Here is a 16,452-nt window from a genome sequence, read left to right as displayed (position 1 = left end):
TTATTATTTATTGACTTTATAATACGCCCCATACCAGGGGGGTCTCAGGGCAGTCCACAGAAGAAGACCAAGATATAAAACCGCAAAATACATAATAAAAATAAAAACAACAACCCAATAGCCCCCCAACAAAAAAACACAACAAAAAACAAAACACATTTTAAAAGGTTAAAAAGGAACATTTTTGCCTGGAACATGTTTGCTTTGTATATGGGATAAAGCAATACCCTATTACCAGTTTTGGGTTGTTAGTAATGGTAATAAGGGTTTGTTTTTTTAAAGACCTCATTACTCTACGGAACTCACGGCCACAAGAAACTGTGACGGCTCACCTGAGCACTGGGAATAGTCGCACATGCGGAACTGGCCGTCCAGCCCCACACAGGGCTGTCCGTCGCCCCCCGAGCCCCGCTGGTTCCGGTATCGCTGCTGGACCAGGAAGCTGCACGAACAGCTGGTCCACTTTGTCCAGGGACTCCAGGGGCACTCTGGGGGGGGGGGGAGAGAGGAGGGTCAGAGCAGTTTGCAAAGTGTGCCAGCCTGAGATCATAGAACCATAGACCTCGAAGGGAACCCAAGGGTCATCTAGTCCAACCCCTGGTGGAATGCTCTGTCCCCTGAGACCAGGGCCCTGCAGGATTTAACTTCCTTCCGCAGGGCCTGTAAGACAGAGCTATTCCGCCTGGCTTTAAATTTGAATTTAGCCTGATCTTTTATTCCCCTTCCTTCCCTCCCTCTCCCCTTTTTATGAAGATTACCCGCTCTGAGACCCCACAGCTAATTCTCCCCTGGTCTCCTCGCTGGCCCAAATAGGACTAATTTAGCCAGCTAGCCCTGGTGATCATCTAATGTTTATTGGACGGATTTCCCCCCTAAATTGATTTTTGAATTCTGAATTTATTGTTCTTCACGTTTTATACTGTATTTTATGCTGTTTTTTGTTGTATCAATTAAGTGTTTTAAATTTGTTGTTAGCCGCCCTGAGCCCGGTTTTCTGAACTGGGAAAGGTGGGGTATAAATAAAAAATTATTATTATTATTAATGTGGGAATCGCAGCAAAAGGATCCCTGACAGACGGCCGCCCAACGTCTGCTTGAAAACCTCTGATGAATGATAGAACGATAGAAGGGACATCTAGTCCAATGTTGAGCTTTTTGGGGGTACATCTACCCCTCTGCCCAAAAACAGATTTTTGTTTCTTTTTTGCAACAGTCCAATTCCCAGACGTGCCTGAGGCTTAGTGGGGCAGACATTATTATCATTATTTATTAAATTTGTTTAGCACCCTCCATCTGTAGATCTCAGGGTTGTTCACAACATAGAAGTACAAGATATATAATAATAATAATAATAATTTATTATTTATACCCCGCCCATCTGGCTGGGTTTCCCCAGCCACTCTGGGCGGCTTCCAACTGAATATTAAAAACAGTACAGCATCAAACATTAAAAACTTCCCTAAAGAGGGCTGCCTTCAGATGACTTTTAAAAGTAAAATAGTTGTTTATTGCTTTGACATCTGCTGGGAGGGCGTTCCACAGGGCAGGAGCCACTACCGAGAAGGCCCTCTGCCTGGTTCCCTGTAACCTTACTTCTCGCAATGAGGGAACCGCCAGAAGGCCCTCGGCGCTGGATCTCAGTGTCAGGGCTGAACGATGGGGGTGGAGACGCTCCTTCAGGTATACTGGACCGAGGCCGTTTAGGGCTTTAAAGGTCAGCACCAACACTTTGAATTGTGCTCGGAAACGTACTGGGAGCCAATGCAGATCTCTCAGAACTGGTGTTATGTGGTCCCAGCGGCCACTCCCAGTCACCAGTCTAGCGGCCGCATTCTGGATTAATTGCAGTTTCCGGGTCACCTTCAAAGGTAGCCCCACATAGAGCGCATGGCAGTAGTCCAAGCGGGAGATAACTAGAGCATGCACCACTCTGGCAAGACAGTCTGCGGGCAGGTAGGGTCTTAGCCTGCGTACCAGGTGGAGCTGGTAAACAGCTGCCCTGGACACAGAATTAACCTGTGCCTCCATGGACAGCTGTGAGTCCAAAATGACTCCCAGGCTGCGCACCTGGTCCTTCAGGGGCACAGTTACCCCATTCAGGACCAGGGAATCCCCCACACCTGCCCGCCCCCTGTCCCCCAAAAACAGTACTTCTGTCTTGTCAGGATTCAGCCTCAATCTGTTAGCCGCCATCCATCCTCCAACAGCCTCCAGGCACTCACACAGGACCTTCACCGCCTTCACTGGTTCTGATTTAAAGGAGAGGTAGAGCTGGGTGTCATCTGCATACTGATGAACACCCAGCCCAAACCCCCTGATGATCTCTCCCAGCGGCTTCATATAGATATTAAAAAGCATGGGGGAGAGGACGGAACCCTGAGGCACCCCACAAGTGAGAGCCCAGGGGTCTGAACACTCATCCCCCACCACCACTTTCTGAACACGGCCCAGGAGGAAGGAGCGGAACCACTGTATGACAGTGCCCCCAGCTCCCAGCCCCTCTAGACGGTCCAGAAGGATGTTATGGTCGATGGTGTCAAAGGCCGCTGAGAGATCCAGCAGAACTAGGTAACAGCTCTCACCTTTGTCCCTAGCCCGCCGGAGATCATCAACCAGTGCGACCAAGGCAGTTTCAGTCCCATGGTGAGGCCTGAATCCCGATTGGAAGGGATCCAAATGGTCCGCATCCTCCAGGCGTGCTTGGAGTTGTCTGGCAACCACCCGCTCAATCACCTTGCCCAAGAATGGTAAATTTGAGACTGGGCGATAGTTGGCCAAATTGGCTAGGTCTAAAGATGTTTTTTTAAGAAGCGGTTTAAGATAAAAAAACCCACAAAACCAAGAACCAAAACAACCCAATAATCCCCCGTTCGACAACACATTTGGAAAGGGCACCAGATGTTAATCAGCCAAAGGCTTGGTTGAAGAGGACCATTCTTGCCTGGCGCCTAAAAGTGTATATAACTAAGGCACCAGGCGAACCTCCCTGGAGAGAGCATTCTACAAGCAGGGAGCCACTGCAGAAAAGACCCCGCTCTTGTGTTGCCACCGTCTTGACCTCTTAAGGAGGCGGCACAGGAAGAAGGGCCTCAGAGGATGGTGGCAGAATCCAGATCCATTCATATGGGGAGAGGCGGTCCCAGCAGCATAGCTAACTGCTCGGGCGCCCGGGGGTGGGACGAGCTGCCCATGGGGGTGGGGTCAGCTGGGGCAGGGCGCACTGCCTTGCCCCCGCCTCCCCCTTGGCTGTAGGGCAGCTGAGGTGGAGGTGGCAGGCAGACCCAGCCCCACACTGTCGTCTGGGGCAGCGCAGAGCCTGCAGACACCTGAGCCACCCAGGAGAGACGCATGGCTCGGGCGCACTGCAGGCCTCGCGATATGTGCTGTGCCTCGGATGTGGCACCCAGTGCCCCCCCGGTCCCCCCCCTAGCCAAGCCTCTGGGTGGTCCTTGAGACACTGCAGTAGGGTTGCCATGTTTCAAAATGTGGTCGAGCTTTTTCTTAGGAAACTGAAATATACCGTATTTTTTGCTCTATAAGACTCACCTTTTCCCTCCTAACAAGTAAGGGGAAATGTGTGTGCGTCTTATGGAGCGAATGCAGGAGCTTTCGATGCGCAGCAATCCCTCTTGCTGTTCTGGCTTCTGAGATTCAGAATATTTTTTTTTCTTGTTTTCCTCCTCCAAAAACTAGGTGCAACTTGTGGTATGGTGTGTCTTATAGAGCGAAAAACACGGTACTTGGAGTCGAGAGTGGATTTCATGCTCTTTATTCAGCTCACAGTGGGGAGGAGGAATGAAAGTTCCCCCAGAATGTCTGCTTTATATACATTATTTACACAATGGGCCCCACGTGTTTGGCTAATTCTGGGATTCTCCTGTAGGCCAATCAGGTTGCGGATTCACTTCCACCTGGAGCTGGATTGGGTGGCTCCTATGGACCAATCAGACTGCTGCATTTTGGATCCTATTCAACTCAGTACATAACAGAAACCACTGAAATGGTTGAGTTTTTTAAAGACAAACCCCAAAGTTGCCTAAGAACCAAGACAAGGCACCACCTTTCGGAAATCCCCGCCCCCCCCCCAATCAATTCTGCCTTTGAAATCCCAGTAATGGCAGCCCTACATTGCAGTCCTGAGCCATTTAAGGCTTTATAGGTCAAGACCAGCGCTTCGAATTCAGCCTGGAAACTAAATGGCAGACAAATCCCTGGTGGGATCAGAGACCCCTTGCACAGATCAAATAAAAATAAACACATGCAGGAGAGCCAGTGTGGTGCGATGGTTAGACTAGGACAGGGGTCTGCAACCCGCGGCTCCGGAGCCGCATGTGGCTCTTTTACACCTTTGCCGCGGCTCCGGGGCGGATACTAGCGAGGGGAGGAGGCGCATTGTGCGCCCCGACACTCCCCACTGTGGCGGGCGCTATACTGGCTGTGACGTCGCATGGGGGCAGTGCGTGCGTTAGTCACGCACCGTCCCGACGTCACCTTCCCGCCCGCTGTCAGATCGGAGGGCAGCGGCGCGCATGCTTTAAATGTCGCAATGGTTTTGCGGCTCCCAGGTTTTTTTCCCCTTCGGAAACAGGTCCAAGTGGCTCTTTTTGTCTTAAAGGGTGCAGACCCCTGGACTAGGAGCTGGAAGACCAGGGTTCAAATCGCCCACTCAGCCAGGAGGAGGCTCAATGGGGTGGCCCTGGGCTAGTCTCTGCCTCTCTCGGTTTAGCCTGCCTAGGGGATTAAACAGCAAGAAGCATTTGCAGCACTTGGAGCGCTCCTTGGAGAAAAAGGTGGGGTAGGAACACAATAAATAAATAAGTCACAGGTAATCTGACCCCTTCTCACCTTGGCAAGCCCCGAGGTAGCAAGCCTCCACGTCATGGCGGTGCCCATCTTTGCAAAAGGCTCCCGCAGCCGCCTCCTCGGAGGTCGGGCAAGGACACGTCCCCATCCGCATGGCCAAGCCCGTTCCGCAAGATCTCGAACACGGACCCCAGGAGGACCAATGGCACAGCTCGTCCCCTGTGTGGAAGGAACACACTGTCTATGCGGTGTGGACATTTCCCCCCCATCTCCAGAGCTCCTGAATCTGGAGGGGCCGTGTTTTAAAATAGAAATTGCAGATAATATTGCTGTTGACAGGTCAACACTTCTATGCAGCTGGGAAAAGGGGAATAAGCCTTATAATCAAATAATAGATCTTATTCTAATTGCCCCCGCTAAAAACCTTGCAGTTTTTGCTGTCACCTGATCATCTTGATCTTCGAAAAGAAAGGACACAGTAGCAGTGGTTGAGCGACCCGGCATGGGAAATAAAAGAGGGGTAATAACCTCACTCATCAAATCTTTATAAAGAGTGCAAGCCAGAAGCACATGAGCCACTGACTCAATGCTGCCATCTCCACAGGGACATAACTGTTTTTCCAAGTCCAATTGTTTGAAATCGACCCTCAAGTACAACCCAAGGCAGTATATTCAACCTTGAGGAAGTGCCTGCATTTTGGAATTGTTAAATTTTGCAAAGAGGGTGCCAAAATGGCTAGGTGGAAAACAATCATACCATGGACAAAATTTCCTTATTGTGGCCACAATAAATTTACTAACACTGGGCTTCATATAGGCGCTGTCCAATTCAATTATTTGCCTCACTGGAGCCCAGTGTTAGTAACGGCTGTGGCAATAAACCAGAAAAGTAAAGCTTTCAGTTGACAACTTTAGTCCAGGCCACTCTCAGGACAATCTTGCGATACTAAGGGTAGTAGACCAGCAGGGTTTAAATTTAGGCGAAACCAGTAATTAAAAGTCCTACGACAAATCTGTAATTCAACAGAGGGGAGGTTTAGCCTCCAAGTGCAATGAAGCATTTGGAACAGAGGATGGAACAGAAAAATTTGCCTTAGGAACTTAGATTGAACGGCAGAAGAGCAATAGCTGTGGTCATTGTGTGTGTGAGCTGAAAACTGGATGCTGGAAGCCGGAGAGACAGAAACCGTTGTCTCCGTCTGTGCTGAGCCTAAGCTGGGCTTCTGGGAACCTGATGGGGAAACAAGCTCTGTGGGGGTGTCCATGCTGTGCCCCCCTCACCTGGGCAGGGCGGGATGGAGCAGTTCTGCGCTTGCATCTCGGGGCCGGCGCAGGGGAGGCCCTCGTTGCGTGGCGGTGGGTTGACGCAGGCCCGGGTGCGGATCTGGGTGCCTCGGCCGCAGGTGAGGGGGCAGTCGGACCAGGGCGACCAGGGGGTCCAGGCTCCGTGCACTGTCAGGAAGGAGAGATAAGATAGATAAGATAAACATTATTCGCATTAGACAGCGGCCATAGCAACATAAAACAAGCAATATATACAAAGAAAATATATACAAAGAAAAAAAGTCAGTAATGGGTGAAAAGGGCAATCAAATGGCCAAGATTATCGTTCAGATAGTGGCCCTTAATCTCATTGCACCCTCGATAAACCTAGCAACCTTTGCTGTTGTTTGATATTTTTTTTATATATATATAATATTTTATTAAGTTTTAACAATAAAAAATTCCAGAACAACAAACAGAAAAAACACAAGAAAAATATAAAAACACAAAAATACAAAGTTACAAAATACAAAAATACAAACATTTAACATAAAAAAGAAAAGAAGAAAAGAAAAAAGTACACAAAAAGAAAACATAAATCCCTCTTTTTTAATTTCTCATCTTTGATTAACTAATTTTGATCTGATAAAAGAAAGAACAATGTGGCCGCAGATGGGCGGCCTGGGATGCTAAGTAGGAGTGGGGTGATGATCTCATTCCTCAGATCTTTATAAAGGGGGCAGGACAGGAGAACATGAGCCACTGTTTCCAGATTGCCATCTCCACAGGGGCAGAGTCGTTTCTCAGTTGGAATCTTTTGGTATCTGCCACATTTCCCTGCCTGGCTAGGTCTCTAAGGTCCCTCTTGTCCCCAAGTCCTCTGCGCGTTTTCCCCTAGCAAACCAGCTCATCATGTCCACCCGTAAAATGTCAATTGCATTTCGACAGGGACAAAAGTCAAGTTCTACCTTTAGGCAGGAAGAACCAGCTGCACCGATAAAAGATGGGGGGACACCTGGCTTGCCAGTGGTACATGTGAAAAGGATCCCCTGGGGGTCTTAGTGGACCACAAGCTTAAGAAGAGTCAACCGTGTGACGCAGCAGCAAAGAAGGCTAATGCTATTCTGGGCTGCATCAACGGAAGTCTTGTGTCCAGATCCACTGTGCTGGCTGGGGCTGATGGGACTTGTAGTCTAAAAACATCCGGAGGGCACCAGGTTGGCAGAAGTCTGTTTATGTTGACTGATACACCAGTTCAGCTGATGAAGGAGAGACTCACCTGCGCAGGCGATGTCCAGGCAATAGACACCCTCCGGGGTGCAAATACTAGGGGGAAAGGATGGAGAAAAGGGGTCAGCGATTGTCAACGGACTGACAGCCCCTCACCTGGCTTCCAATCTCCAACCACCCCAGGAAAGGAAAGCTGCAACGCCATTAAGCAGTTGGTCCCTTTCCTTCCTCGCCATGATCTGGCCACAATGATCCATGCAACGGTCACCTCCAGGCTTGATTATTGTAACTCGCTCTACGTGGGGCTGCCCTTGAGACTGACCCAGAAACTCCAGCGGGTGCAGAATGCTGCGGCGAGACTCCTTAAGGGACGACATTCATCCAGTGCTTTACCAGCTGCACTGGCTCCCGGTGGAGAACAGGGTCAGGTTTAAGGTGCTGGTTTTGACCTTTAAAGCCCTCTGCGGCCTAGGACCCACAAACCTACGGGACCGCCTCTCCTGGTATGCCCCACAGAGGACCTTAAGGTCCACAAATGACAACACTTTGGAGGTCCCAGGTCACAAGGTGGTTAGATTGGTCTCAACTAGGGCCAGGGCCTTTTCAGTACTGGCCCCGACTTGGTGGAATGCTCTGTCCCAAGAGACCAGGGCCCTGCGGGACTTGACATCTTTCTGCAGGGCCTGCAAGACAGAGCTGTTCCACCTGGCCTTTGGTTTGGACTCAGTCTGACCCTTATATTTTCCCTCCCCTTATGGTTTTGATCTGTGGGCTACTTATAAAATGAGGCTGCATTTTAAATTGCATTTTAACCTGTATTTTAAATTGGGTTTTTCCCCTCATTATGTTTTTAATGAAATTTTACAGGTGTTAGCTGCCCTGAGCCTGGCTCTGGCCGGGGAGGGCGGGTTATAAGTAAAATTTATTTTAATAATAATAATAATAATAATAATAATAATAATAATAATATTGCTCCATCTAGCCCAGTAGTGCCTACTCTGACCAGCAGCAGCTCTTCAGAGCCACAGTCCTTAAAGAGCGTAAGAAAAGAGGCTGAACGTCTGCCTGTGGGAAACCCAGGAAGCAGAATTCGAACACAAGAGCAATAATCAATCAGTATTACATGGGACTCCGCTCCCTGAGTCGAGTGAGGCACTCACCACTGCTGGCACTCCCCCAGGAGCCAGGTGCTCCCCAGGCCCATCTCCCGACCCTCGTGCAGGCACAGAGGGGGGCAGGATCCTGGGGCGCAGGGGCGAGTCTGCAGCTCCTCCTGAAGACACTCAGCGGCCCATGAGCCGGACGTGGGGGTCCTGGAGGGGGAGGAAAAACAGGCAGCCTTCAATGCATGCTGGGCCAGAAGGAAACAGACCCCTCCCCAGGGAATCCAATTCATTTAAATTTATTTATTTCGTTGCCTTTGTCTCCTGCTTTCTCCCCCTCCAAGGAGTTCCAACGGTAAGCCGCCTTGAGCTCCCTGGAGGAAAAGGCAGGATTTAACACAATCAACCAATCAATAGCACCAGGAACAACGCTCACAGCATGTTATTCTTTGAAGGAGAACTACCTGAAAATGATTTACAGGTGGTATTCAACTCAGAGTAGGCTTGCTAAGATGTATAAGACAGAATCACATAAGTGCTGGAGGTGCAACGAGGTAGATGGAACGTTCTTTCATATGTGGTGGACTTGTAAAAGGGTAAAAGGGTATTGGGAAATGATCTCTAATGAATTGAAAAAAGTGTTTAAAAGTACTTTCCAAAAAAACCCAGAGTCCTTTCTGTTGGGGATAATTCAGACTGAAATTCCCAGGTGTCAAAAAAGGTTATTTATGTATGCTACTGCTGCGGTCCGTGTTTTGTTAGCCCAAAAGTGGAAAATGAGCGAGGTCCCAACCAAAGAAGAATGGCAACTTAAACTGATGGAATATGCGCAGCTTGCAGGCCTAACATACAAAATAAGAGAACAAGAAGAGCATACGTTTAAAGAAGATTGGGAATTGTTCATTGGGGGATAATTGTGTACACTTGAAAATGCTTAATCAACAGTGTAAATAAGTTTTGATGGAAGAAACAATGGAATACTGAATGGTTTAGTTTACATAAAATACGCAGGGATTTATGGTGTGCAGAATGAACCATGGAAAGAAAAGAAGGGAAGTGACTGATATTTTAAGGTTTTTATTTAAGTGTTTATTTAAGTATTATTTAGGAAGATTAAGTTTTTTTATGCACGTAAATCTGCTTTTTCTTTCTTTTTTCTGTATTTTCTTAATTGTTTTTTCTTTAATTTTCTTTTTGTAGTGTGAGATTGTAAATTCTTTGTATATGTGTGTAATTTAAATTAATAAAGATTATTTTAAAAAAGAAGGATATTTTACGGTCGTCTAAATGGATATTCTAAATTGTAAAACAGAAAATTTAATAAAAATCACACACACACACACACACACATAAATCATTCTGACAGTAAGAGCTGCTTGACAGTGGAACAGAGTCCCTCGGGAGGTTAGCTGAGATTCCTACCTGGAAGGGGGGTTGGACTAGATGACCCCCAGGGTCCGGTCCAACTCCACGTTTCTATGATTCCCCGAATAATACCTGAAGCGGGTGCGCAGGCCGTTCCCGCAGGTGACGCTGCACTGGGACCAGCTGGACCAGAGGCTCCAGGCGCACTCGCTGGGGGCGCAGGTGTGGTTGGTGCAGAGCAGCCTTCCCCCCGCGCAGGTGCAGTTGTCGCACCCGTCGTCGCGGACGCTGCCCGGCGCCCAGCTGTGCCCCTGGGCATCGGTGCACTCGCAGTGGGCGGGGGGCACGCAGGTGCCGTCTTGCTCCAGCGTCCCTGGGGGGGGGGGAGAGCGGGGGGGGGGAGCAGGAAGGGGAAAGCAGGTGAGGAAGAGGGCTGAGACCCACAGATGGCTGGAATCAGGGGGCTGGAAAGACCGGCTGCCTTCAGATGTCTTTTAAAGATAAGATCGCTGCTTATTTCCTTCACATCTGACGGGAGGCCGTTCCACAGGGTGGGTGCCACTACCGAGAAGGCCCTCTGCCTGGTTCCCTGTAGCTTTGCTTCACACAGGGAGGGAACCGCCAGAAGGCACTCGGAACTGGACACCTCAGTGTCCAGGCTGAACGATGGTGGTGGAGACGCTCCTTCAGGTATACTGGGCCTTTGAGGCCGTTTAGGGCTTTAAAGGTCAGCACCAACACTTTGAATTGTGCTCAGAAACATACTGGGAGCCAATGTAGGTCTTTCAGGACCAGTGTTATGTGGTCTCGGCAGCCGCCCCCAGTCCCCAGTCTAGCTGCCGCATTCTGGATTAATTGCAGTTTCCGGGTCATCTTCAAAGGTAGCCCCACGCAGAGTGCGTTGCAGTAGTCCAAGCAGGAGATAACCAGAGCATGCACCACTCTGGCGAGACAGTCTGCGGGCAGGGAGGGTCTCATCCTGCGTACCCGATGAAGCTGGTAAACAGCTGCCCTGGACACAGAATTGACCTGCGCCTCCATGGACAGCTGTGAGTCCAGAATGACTCCCAGGCTGCGCAGCTGGTCCTTCAGGGGCACAGTTACCACAACCAGGACCAGGGAATCCTCCACACCAACCCGCCTTTTGTCCCCCCAAAACAGTACTTCTGTCTTGTCAGGATTCAACCTCAATCTGTTAGCCGCCATCCATCCTCCAACTGCTTCCAGGCACTCCACTCACTCCCTTCCTGGCGCCCTTACAAAGAGCAGCTGCCGTTTGAGCACTTAGCCTTGCTCCCTGCCCACCTTCGCCAACCTGGTGCCCTCCAGCGGCCCACCAGGTGCCCCTAAGGGAAGCCCAAAAAGTGGGACCTGAGCCCAACAACAGCCTTTTTCTCCCCTCTGACTCCCAGGAAGAAGACATTCAGAGGCATAAGTCTTCTGAGATTGGGCCACTGGGGCTGGTGGCCACTGACAGCCTTCTCCTCCGTGAATCTTTCTAACCCTCTTTTAAAGACATCCAAGATGGATATTGTCAGGAATTCGGCCTACACTCGAGTAGGACCCTGGCAGAGATACATGTTCTCTCCCTCCTGGTCGATCGTTCGGGAGCTTCAAAAGCTTTCTTCTGCCCGAACATCACAGCGACCGATGCCAACAGACACCGGCACACTTAGGTATGTGCAGAGTTTGCGCATCATGCGCGACAGATCTCAGCAACTCAGCATTTTGGCTAATCTACTTTATTTACAAATAAACACACACGGAGCACTGCAACTTGGCTCCCTCTCTCTCTAGTATCAGACAGCAAAGAGGAAAAGAGCAAAGGACAATAGTCCCACTTCACGGAACACAGGAACACAAACATCCTGTCTCCATCACTTCCCACTCTGTGGAATGAAAACATACAGCGTCATGTGATAGACAACAATCCCATGACAGCAATCATAGATCAGGAATTCTAACAGATATAAGACCCTTAAGAACAGGGGTCAGCAAACTTTTTCAGCAGGGGGGCGGTCCATCATCTCTCAGAACTTGTGGGGGGCTGGACTATATTTTTTTTTTGGGGGGGGGGAATGAACGAATTCCTATGCCCCACCAATAACCCAGAGGTGCATTTTAAATAAAAGGACACATTCTACTCATGTAAAAACACACTGGAAGGCAATTGGGCCGAATCCGGCCCCCGGGCCTTAGGTTGCCTACCCATGCTTAAGATTAAGAACGTAAGGAGAGTCTTGCTGGATTCAGGCCAACAGCCCATCCTGTTCTCACAGCGGCCAACCAGATACCCCAATGGGAAACCTGCAAGCAGGGGCTGAATGTGAGAGCAACGCTCCCCTCCGGAGCTTTCCAGCAGCTGCTCAGTTTTCCCTTTTCTGTACCTGTTCCAGCTTCACAAGGAGCGCCAATGTTACAACTGCAACAGAACAACTTGGGACCAGTTTGCCCGCAATATTGCCTTAGTGCGCATGCGCCTGCCTGATCTGCAGAACTCGTATCGGTACACAGAACCCCCGTTCTGCATTTGTAGCAACTTGATCTTTTAGTGTGCCCTTGGGAACTCTCTGCCTCTTGATTTCAGGCAGGCGGCTTCATTGTGCTCTTGCTCAAAACATTATTGTTCAGGCAACCCTGCTGAGATTCTTAGAAAGCGGATTAGAATTCCAACCTGTTTTAGCATTTTAACTTTTTACCCGTTTTTAAACCGTCGCTGCGAATTTCCCTAGATGGTTTTATATATTTTTTTTGTAGACCGCCGTGAATTTTTTTCCTACCGTCCAGTAGCGTATTAAATTTACGAAATAAATAAAAACGAAAGAACAATTGGGGGGATATTCCCCCGTGTTTAATTGCACCGTGGGGAAGGCAAAAGAAGACCGCTTACCCTCCGGGCACCGGCAGCCGGGCTCGCAGACCTCTCCGTCCTGGCAGGCGATGCCCTCCTGGAGGTCCCAGCAATGGCGTGGGCATTCATTGGCGCAGCCCACCATGAGCATCTCTGGGGGGCAGCCCTCCTCTGCTGGGAGAGAGCCGCCTGTTATCTTGCTGTGGTCCAGGGAGGGGAGTTGGGGGCAACTGGGGAGCAGCTTTCCCAGACTTTGGGGGGAAGACCTCTCCTCTCCCCCCCCCTCAACTTACCACAGGGTTTGGCGTTGCAGACTCGCACTTGGTACTTCTCCCCGAGGCAGTGGTGCCCTCCATTCTTGGGCGGGGGGCTGGTGCACATTCTTGTCCGCGACGAGCGCCCCCCGCCGCAGAGGCGGTCGCACCACGACCAGGGGCTCCACTTGGACCAGGCACCGTCCACTGCAGAGGAGAGAGACGAGGGAGGGGGGCTGAGAGGGGGGCTGCCCAGGGGGGCCGGATGGACATGCAAAGGGGGCCAGACACTCAGCTCATTTCTGGAACAGGCTCTGAGCCATTCCTCACCCTCCCCTCCACGTCCCAACAAATGCTGATGCACCCATCTTTGGAACTCCTTGCCACAGGATATTGTATTTTGTTCCTTTATTTTGGCACGCCCAGCTTCTCCTCTGCATCCTCAGAACGGTCTGCGAGGGAGGCAAGGGTGAGAGGGAGTAAATGACCCGAGGCTTCACAGCCGGGTGAGGGGGATTTGAACCCTGGTCACGCAGGTCCTGGTCTGACGCTCTCTAACCACTGCACCGGGATGTTTGGAAGTCTCGTTCCCAGAAGCTGGATCGTGGAGAATTGCCAGAGAGGGATCTTGCCTGTTAGCTCTGCCCCTGAACTTCCCTGGGGGAAGCCAGCCAAATCTTGAACTCGGGTGCTGGCTGACCAGAAGAAACAGGCAAGGGATCTCTACTTTCTCCGAAATTAAGGCCCACCTGGGCTGGTTGTAATAACTCATAAAAGCACCTGCTGGATCAGGCCAAAGGGGGCCATCTGGTCCAGCATCCTGTTCTCACAGGGACCAACCAGATGCCCATCACTGGAAACCTGCAAGCAGGATCCGGGCACAAGAGCAGCCCTCTCCTTCTGGGGTTTCCTACAGCTGGTCTTCAGAAGCATTTCTGCCTCTGACTAGCCTGGCTAGTAGCCCTCCATTGCCCTCTCCTCCTCGAATTTGCCTAATCCTCTTTTAAAGCCAGCTGTGCTGGTGGCCATCCCTGTGGCAGGGAGTTCCACAGTCTAGCAATGTTGTTATAGCGCGATGAGGGTGAAAAGTGTTGGGATGCGTCCAGGGAGACGGGGGCATTGGCAGGCCCCCAGCTGGCTCCAGCCACCGGCCGGCAGCTGGGCGATCTCCAGTCCTCGGAACAGCATCAAACAGCGACACAAGTCTCAGAAGCCTTCAGAAGACTTGAGCACACTTTTATCAGAAGAGTGAATAACTTCTCACAACGGAAGTGGCGGACAGAAACATGTGTAAGCATTATTTACAAGCGTTTATTCAGCATAGTTCAGAAACAGAGGAAAAACATGTCTGCTTCCCTTCGTCTCCAAGCAAACAGCAAGACAGCAAAAGCAATATGCAAGCGGGAGTTCCCAGCAAGTGCTGGAAGTAAACAGGCACGTGACACACAACAGTCATGCCTGTTCCTTTTAAGGTGGAACGGAACTAGATCCTAACAAAAAGGCCTTTCAATGTCCACTTTCTCTATGCCATGGAAAACTCGAGGGGAGACGGAAGCCAGCGAGCCCCAAGTGGGACCCGCGTGCGACTCCTACCTTTGCAAGCCTGCAGGTTGCAGAAGCGCCGCTCCGAGTTGGCCGTCAATATATCCTGGCACCAGTGCCCTCCTTGCCCCGGCGGGTTGTAGGTCCGCAGGCGCTGCTGCTGCCCGACCCCACAGCTGCGGGAACATGCGCTCCAGGGAGACCAGGCGTTCCAAGTGCAGTTCAGGCCCAGGCACTCCTCGCCCTGGCACAGGGGGGCGTCTGCGGGGGGCAGCGGAAAAAGGCAGAGGGTCGTTCTGCGCCATTGACTTTAAAGGAGCCTGCTGCTGGATCAGGCCAGGGGCCCACCTGAACCAGCATCCCGTGCTCCCAGTGGCCAAGGAGATGCCCATTATGGGGAACCCACAATCAGGATTCAAACACAAGACCCTACTCTCCTCTCATGTGGTTTCCAACAACCGGAATTCAGAAGCATCGCTGCCTCCAGCTGTTGAGGCAGAGCACAGCCGTCCTGGCTAGTGGCCATCGCTGACCCTCCATGAATTTGGGTAGTGATGTATGGAAGTGAGAGCTGGACCATAAAGAAGGCTGATTGCCGATGAATTGATGCTTTTGAATTCTGGTGCTGGAGGAGACTCTTGAGAGTCCCATGGACTGTAAGAAGATCCAACCTCTCCATTCTGAAGGAAATCAGCCCTGAGTGCTCACTGGAAGGACAGATCGTGAAGCTGAGGCTCCAATACTTTGGCCACCTCATGAGAGGAGAGGACTCCCTGGAAAAGACCCTGATGCTGGGAAAGATGGAGGGCACAAGGAGAAGGGAACGCCAGAGGACGAGATGGTGGGACAGTGTTCTCGAAGCTACCAGCATGAGGGAGGCAGTGGAAGACAGGAGTGCCTGGCGTGCTCTGGTCCAGGGAGTCACGAAGAGGCGGACACCACTAAATGACTAAACGACAACAACAACAGGTCAGTGGGCACTGTGGGAGGGAGTTCCACAGTTTAACAGCGAGCTGCGTGACGATGGACCTCTTTTTATCTGCCCTTTTCACACTGTGTTGACCTCTTTATTGGGCTCTCCACCCTGACCCCAAAGGTCTCGTTCCTTGTCCATCACTTCCAGTTCAGACCCCGTGAGAAATTAAGATTCTTTGCCCCAGTTGAGCATCACCTGTTACCTGCTGGGGAAGGTCTTCCTGTGTTATTTCAGCCCACCCACTAACCGCTGGCTGTGAGCCCCTTAATTACAACAATAATTTCATTACTTGTACCCTGCCCATCTGGCTGGGCTGCTCCCAGCCCCTCTGGGCGGCTGGCTCTGGCTTCCTCACCTGTGCACTGGGGCAGGTTGCACTCTCGCTCCTGGAAGGAGTCCCCCGTGCAGTTGGCCCACCCTTGGCAGAACCGCATGCGGGTCTTGAGGGCCGGCAGGTCGGGGTCGCTGCAGGTTTTGGAGCAAGGCGTCCAGGGAGACCAAGGGGTGAAGCTGTCCTCCTCGGAGCCTGGAGAGTGGGGCAGAGGAGCAGCTTGGCTTTCCGGGTGGGGTGGGGTTCCGCTGCCTCCCCAAGGGGAACAGGCCGAGGAAAGGGCTTCTCAACCAGATTTTGGGTCCTCCTCCTTCCTCTCCCCACCCCCTTACCTGGGACGACAGAGACAGGCTGTTTTGTGGGTCCAGTCACCGCTGTGAAGGAGGAGGAAAAGAACATGCTGGGGTTAACCAATGGTGTCAGTCTTCACAGGTTTCCCCTTGTCTCCACCATCATGCACGTACCACTGGTGGAAAACCCCGCCTCCGTGTCACCACAGGGCGATGATCTGTGGCAAAACCAGTGGCCAGACAGCTGGGGCCCTGACCGGCTGCGTGCCGTTGGGCAGAGCGAAGAATAACAATAATAAATAATAATTTTGTTTTTTATACCCCACCCATCTGGCTGGAATTCTCCAGTAGACCAGAAGGAGTGTCTTCATCCCCATCGTTCAGCCCGGACACGGAGGTCCAGCTCCGAGGGCCTTCTGGCAGTTCCCTCACTGCAAGAAGTGA

At 51.1% G+C, this 16,452-nt stretch overlaps 1 protein-coding gene across 1 annotated transcript in view; it reads right to left on the bottom strand.

The window, feature by feature from the left end:
- The window catches only part of SSPO (SCO-spondin), a 160,628-nt gene that overhangs the window by 23,130 nt on the left and 121,046 nt on the right, over positions 1-16,452 (bottom strand). Inside the window, exons 83-93 of the mRNA XM_077916267.1 lie at positions 16,051-16,092; positions 15,743-15,913; positions 14,463-14,672; positions 12,909-13,076; positions 12,655-12,786; positions 9,897-10,137; positions 8,457-8,609; positions 7,346-7,392; positions 6,085-6,255; positions 4,846-5,022; positions 333-488 (exon numbers count right to left, since the gene is read on the bottom strand). Of these exons, the coding sequence (XP_077772393.1) occupies positions 333-488; positions 4,846-5,022; positions 6,085-6,255; positions 7,346-7,392; positions 8,457-8,609; positions 9,897-10,137; positions 12,655-12,786; positions 12,909-13,076; positions 14,463-14,672; positions 15,743-15,913; positions 16,051-16,092 (1,668 nt within the window). The remainder of the gene's footprint in view (positions 1-332; positions 489-4,845; positions 5,023-6,084; positions 6,256-7,345; positions 7,393-8,456; positions 8,610-9,896; positions 10,138-12,654; positions 12,787-12,908; positions 13,077-14,462; positions 14,673-15,742; positions 15,914-16,050; positions 16,093-16,452) is intronic.

Source organism: Podarcis muralis, chromosome 12 (assembly GCF_964188315.1).
Source record: "Podarcis muralis chromosome 12, rPodMur119.hap1.1, whole genome shotgun sequence".
Classification (NCBI taxonomy): Eukaryota; Metazoa; Chordata; class Lepidosauria; order Squamata; family Lacertidae; genus Podarcis; species Podarcis muralis.
Note: the sequence above shows the minus strand (reverse complement) of the source record. Positions and strands in the feature narration are given on the sequence as shown.